A 6,619-nucleotide genomic window follows, 5' to 3' on the forward strand; every position below is an offset into this window, starting at 1 on the left:
CGCCTCTTCAGCCAAAGAAAAAGAATAGTGTAAGCTCTCACATCCCTCAATATAACTCCTCTTTGTATACCATAGGTAGACCATAAACACAATGGTATTATATCTTTTTATATCAATAATATCAAAGTATTGCCTTTCAATTCAACTTCTTACAACAAAGAAGAAGAATAGTGTAGGTTCTCAAGTCTCTCAAATATCTATAAACCATAAACATAGTGGTCTTGGTTGGAATTATGTAATTTTAAGAGATTGAAAAATGTAAACTATTAGGTGGAACCCAATGGCACAAACACCACACAAAATTGAGACCAATGTCAAAACTAGAAGCTTTAAATAGTTTGGGATAAGAATGGCCCCTAATGGATGCATAATCATGACTTTAAACAGTCAAGATGGAGCCGTAGACTAGTTAGCATTAGAATCAAACCCAAGGTTGCCAAGTAATATTAAATATAGAAATTAGTACCGACAATTTATTTTATTCCGAAAAAAAAATTGCCCAGGAGGGAAGGATTTTAGGCAAATATGAATTTCAATCTACACAAATAACAGACACGGTGGGTTTATAATTAACCACCATCACACTCCACTAGTTGAAGATAGAAGCCACCTAGAGGAAGTAGAGGGAATGGTGATACACGTAGTGTGTGCCGGTGCCGTTGACGAGGGTAATGATGTCATAGCCTCGCACGCCCCGAAAGGCGCCTGTGCCACCCAGCACGGCGATCTCGTTGGTGGCCTGATTGATGAGGCCCTGCAGAGTGATGGTGCCGTTGAGGGAGCCGTCGTCGTAGGAGAGTACCTCCACCTCCACCTCGTGGCTGGTGGACGTGTAGCTGGCCTGGACGGTATAGCCCCGGATGACGCCCAGCTGTGTGGAGGAAGGGTCGGCGCCCTCCGTTACGTTGAGGGCGAACGCCTCAGTCTCACCGAAGCTGTAGGTGGCGTTGGTGTCAAGGGCTTGGATGAGGTAGCCAGTGTCATCCCCGCCAATCTCCACCTGGACGTAGTACTCCAACGACGCCTCATCGGACGAGTTCGAGTTGGTCCAGCGATGGTTGCCACCAGTCGCGGCGGCATCAACGGCGGAGGGCAATATGAGCGCGCTGATGAGAAGAAGAAAGAAGGCGGTGCACCAGCTAGAACTCATCGAAAGCACGTGGGAAAGGCTGAGCTGCTTCAGTTGGTGGATGAGATCTGGTAGAGAGGAGCAGCGTCGGTTGGATGAGACCTAGAATGGGGATCAGGTCGTTGTTGCTGCAGTTGGAAATTGGAAATTTGACAGGTAGTGAGTGGGTTTTGTATACACAATGATGCTGCTGCTGCTGCTGCTGCTGCTGCTGCTGCTGCTGCTGCTGCTGCTGTAGGGACGTAGATTCGTGAGTCGAATGGAACCATTTGCAGCCTTTTTATGAGGATATGCAAGAGAGACACCCACGGCACCGGCGCGGGCGTCCTTCGAAGACCCGGCTCTTTGCTGGACCAGAAGTGCATAAATGATATCACAGCGTTCATACTGGAGCCATGGCCATGAAAATTACCGGCTTGCTGACCATTGCTTCTGCTGACCTCTAGAAGGCCGCCACACAAATTCAATTCTCCAGAATTGCTGAAAGTCAAACACCCGTCGAGTAATTATTTGTAACCATTTGGGGATCTTTAGAGTGTATGCATGTGGCCAACCTTATCTTCAATATTGATGGTGGCCCCCCCATGAAAACAACCGCCTGCTCTTGTTTATCATTGCCACCTTCCTCCTTTGCACATTTTTACAAAAAATGATTACCGAGACTAATAAAAAATGATGATCCATACTAATGTTTCATAAGAGTGTCGAGAAAGAAAAAAAATGATCTCTTTCACGCTCCATCATCATCAAATTCTAGCTTTTAGTGGTAATTTTTTACCTCTTGGTATCAAATCAATCCTCTCCCATCCTTCTAGTGGCGTTTCGTCTTAGGGGGGGTTATGATGATTAAATGCCTTCTCTCTAGAAGAGTATATATTAGGCGCAACTCATGGGGTGAACATGGACTTGCCGGAATAGATAGCTCCGAAAGCAGAGACGTGATGCAAGAGCTATGAGAAATACATACTTCTAGCATGGGAATTGTTTGTAGTGAGGGGATGAGTATTGAGTAAACTACCCGAGTAAACTACAAAGTAAACTGGGAAAATTCCATCTTAGTTTACTTGGTAGTTTAGTAAGCGATCATAGTTTACTAAGTAGTGTTAACCCATTTCTAGGGTTAACAAGAGTTACTACCATTATCTTAGATCAAAGAGTCAAGGAAGATACACCAAAAGGTCCTACATTCAAGATATGAAGCAATGTTGTCCAAATCTACAACTTGGACGGGTGCCTGTAATGGTCCGATGAAATACTTATGGTGATTTTCACTTCAAGAGTGTGTGGTAGTAAGTTAGGATGAAGTCCCAAGTGATGTACTTCATGGATATATTATGAGAGTAGTCATTGTAATAGCATTAGGCCGCTTATGAGCCTAAAGGGTCCGATCGGCCACAGTTTAAGTGAGTGTGAATACTTATGGCCATGTATATAAGTGAATATCTCTCATAATACAAAGAACTCTCCCATTGTGAAATAGATTCTTACTCTTGCTAATCTCTCTCTAATCCATACTAGTCAGTGTATGTGAGTGACGTGAGGTGAGAGAAGGGACTAGTACACATAGTGCAATGCAGTTTGTGAGTGTAGGGAGTTGAGTCCTGGTGGGTTTTGAAGTGTTTGAGGGATTGGAGGTATCAGCAGAAGCTGGAAGGTTGAAGTATGACTCAAAATTGGGTTGGGTGCGAATAAGTGGGTGAGTTCCTAGTCACTAGGAGGTTAAAAGCGAAGTGCTAACAGGCTTAAAAGATTCTAGAAGCAAGTCTTTGAAGATATTTGATGTTGGAGGAACTTTGAGGAAGCCTGCCTTTGTTGCATCAGCTAAGGGACACATCAAAATACTTAACATTCCACCTTAAGCTGCTTGACCATGATCTCTTTTGGTCAAGTAAGCACATGTGATTTTGTTTAGCATTTATAGAATCCTTCAGTAGTGTATAGCAACTACTCATCTTATTAAACACAACATCCTTGCTCACTTACATCTCACACGTAGTGACATAAGGAATGTACCCAAACACTTTCATGTGTGCCAAATTTCGTTCTGTGCTAGTAAATGTTTGTTGTCATGCCCAAGACTTGTTGGAATGGGCATTGTGTTCATAATATAAACATAAATTACTATTTCTTTAGCCTAGATATAATGCGACATCCCTTTCTCATTTGTCAACACACATACAACTTCTGTAATACGGTTGTTTTTCCTTTTTGCAACCCATTTTCCTATTGGTTCTACTTGCATGTAGATTTTCACTTTATTCTTTACTCTTTGAAATAGCCGATGAATTTATTAGAGAAATATACTCCCCACCCATCTGACCTTAGGCATTTTACGTGCATGTGTATATCTTTGAAGTTGGAAAGTGAGTGAATAATTTACTTTTCTCTTTCATAAAATAGACTCGCACTTTCCTCGTATGGTCATCAATGTAAGATAAATAATAATGGCATCCTCTCACTTTGTTGGTCCCTGAGCATCATAATATACCACATCCAAAGTTCTTTGAGATAAATGTTTATCATGCAAAAATGCATGCTTAGCCTACTTGTCCAATTGACATGCTTTACATAATTTAAGATAAATGTTTATCATGCAAAAATGCATGCTTAGCTTGCTTGCCCAATTAACATGCTTTACATAATTTGTTCATTCCATCCACTTTAAATATTACAAAACCTATAACAATATTACTTTGGGCATATTCTTCATCTCCTATGATATTGACATGTCCAATGCATTTATAACAAATTTCAGCGTTTCTAATCACACTTGTAACATGTGCAAGCATTGCAACCTTTTTTAGGCATTCTTATATCCACCATGTAAACATTCTACCAACTATATTCCCCTTTACAACTAAGTGGCACTAGTTATTGAAATCTCCCATATAACATTCATGAGGGTTAAACCTCACTTACAAATCGCATTCTCTGAGCCACACACTTTGGCTAGTCATGTGATTTATCCAGGAACCTCTACATACAATACATCTTTTAAATTTGGTGCATCTATAATCATGAAACTAAACATACACGGCATCAACATCGTAAAAAGTTGGTCACTTCTATCCAATATAACTCTATGCTTTTTCCACTCTAATTTTGTTTCCATCTACCTCAGCCTCTTTGGACCCCCTGTATCTAGAGTGGCCTCTTCCACATGTTTGAAAATTGAAATTCTTTTGATTTTTCCATGATTAATTTTTTCATATCGACATACACCTCCGGTCTTTATAGATGAAGATCTTCCTCTATCTCTACGTATGTATGTGTAGAAGGCTTGCTCATGCATATTATTCCCAACATTTATCTCCTCACTAATCATAAGGGCGATAAGGTCCTAAAAGTTTAGAAAATTTTTCCAAGTTTGGATGGATGTCCGAAACTAATCATAGTCTTTTCATAATCATTCAAAGTGATCAACATCAAGTAGGTAGTGCTCCAATAGAGGTAAGGGCATCTGTAAGACCTTTTAATGTTTATTGACTAGTCATTAATACATAGCTTATTTCTTTGCACATTATGTAGCTCTTGCCTTAATTGCACCTTCTTAGCCTTGGTACATGTTCTATTCAACTTTAACCAAAATATCCCACATATCTTTAGGTGTTGCTATAGCTTATATATGACCAATCATAGAACCATACATGCTAATAGAGATCCAATCATCACTAATACATAGCCTTGTTGGCCCTCTCATGCCATGGCTTAAAGGCATGTACTACTTGTTAGACATAGAGTTATAAAGAGGTAATCATAGAATTATATGCATTAATAGAGAGCCAATTAATAGAGAGCCAATCATATAATCAAACACACTACTAGAGAGCCAATTATACAATCACACACACTAATTAATACATAACCTTATTGGCCCTCCCATGCCAATTTTTTTTATTTGTCTAAAAGACTTCAAGAAAAATTCACTGCTCATATTTATAAATTCAAATTTCACTACTCATATTATAATCAAAGTTACAAAGTCATAGATCATCATTTATTCTATCATCGTCAGCTAGATCCATGGCCCCAAAAAGGTCAATTTCAAGAAATGCCTATGTATCCTCTTGAATGTCACCAAAAGAGTGTTGAAAAAATTGGTCAATGGATTACTCTTCTATAGGATCGAGTTCATCTATGTGCTCCCTGTGAATAGGATATACTTGTTTCTCCATCAAAACATGATGACCTTTCTTTCATATGCGCTTGAATCTATCCCTCAGGTAGTGTAGGTTTCGCAACTAATATACTCAAGAAAATTGGCTCTTGGATTTCAACATCTACTCTATTATTTGGCTCTTGAATTTCAATAACATCAACTCCATCATTATGACTCTATGGTTCTTCTTTAAGTTGCTCACCTTTAAAAGTTTTGCAAGAGGAGCAACTTGGATCCTTTGGATCTGCTTTAAATATGTAATCAAAGAATCAAGTAATTTAGGAGGTAAAGTGTGGATTATTATCTTCTTTTTCTTGAATCTCCAAATGTATCTCTTCTCAACCCCTCTCAAGCTTGAGAAGCATTAATTTGAATGGCTTTTGAATACTATTGAAGGTCTTTAATGTATTGTAATGAAGAAACACATAAATTTCCATTTATGCTTAATTTATAAAGGTTTTTAAACGTTTCTCTCTCTCCCCCAAAGAATGTCATTCCTATGACCTATTCAAAATTTGAATGAAGCTTCTCATGAAGCATTTCTCTAATCTAAAAGTAATTTCTATGCTTGTCTAATTGAAGGCCAAAATAATGGCTTTTTAATACTTTTATGCTATTTAATTTATGGTAAAATTAAAAATCGCTCCATAATTGGATAATGATCCAATTAGTGGTAATACTAAACTTTATTCTTTCAAATTTATTGAGAATTATCAGTAATAGCAACGGAGCTATGGCAAAATTTCTAAAAAATAAACACGTAAATCATTTTCATTTATATTATGAAAAGAGGACTTCCTACCATATTCTAGGATTAATCATCCTAGATTAATTGAATGATTCTCATTATAGTCATAAAAAATTGATTTTTATATTTATGCATAAATAGTTAATTAGCAAAAAGAGAAATTTCTAGTAATCCATTTTTATGTTAAAAGAGTAATTCCCATGACAATGGAAATCCATATATTCAAATGAAGTAAGAGAAAAATTGTGATGCTAAAATAATATATATTTTATTTAAAAATTAAAAAAATAGTTAAATTTATCTTTTTGTATAGATAAATTTAAATGATGAAAGGAAAATTCCCACCATATTGGAATTCAAATATTTAAATGAGAAAACTGTAATTCTTAGTGTAAAGAAGTTAATGGAGATTTTTATTTAAATTTTAAGAGAAAAATTAGTTAAATTTATCTTTTTGTATAGATAAGTTTAAATGATGAAAGAGGAATTTCCACCATATTGGAATTCAAATGTTTAAATGAGAAAAGTGAAATTTTTAGCTTAATGGAATTAATGGATATTTTTATGTAATTTTTAAGAAGAC

The 6,619-nt window shown here is 37.2% G+C and overlaps 1 protein-coding gene across 1 annotated transcript; it reads right to left on the reverse strand.

Moving 5' to 3' along the window:
* Window positions 1-558: 558 nt before the first annotated feature.
* LOC147623401 (uncharacterized) lies at window positions 559-1,337 on the reverse strand. The gene has a single exon (XM_086821858.1). It carries the CDS (start codon window positions 1,148-1,150, stop codon window positions 611-613), a length of 540 nt encoding a protein of 179 aa, XP_086677984.1. The 5' UTR covers window positions 1,151-1,337; the 3' UTR covers window positions 559-610.
* Between the last annotated feature and the right edge of the window lie 5,282 nt (window positions 1,338-6,619).

The sequence above is a fragment of the Cibotium barometz genome, chromosome 27 (assembly GCF_041138505.1).
Source record: "Cibotium barometz isolate CiBa-2024 chromosome 27, ASM4113850v1, whole genome shotgun sequence".
Lineage (NCBI taxonomy): Eukaryota > Viridiplantae > Streptophyta > Polypodiopsida > Cyatheales > Cibotiaceae > Cibotium > Cibotium barometz.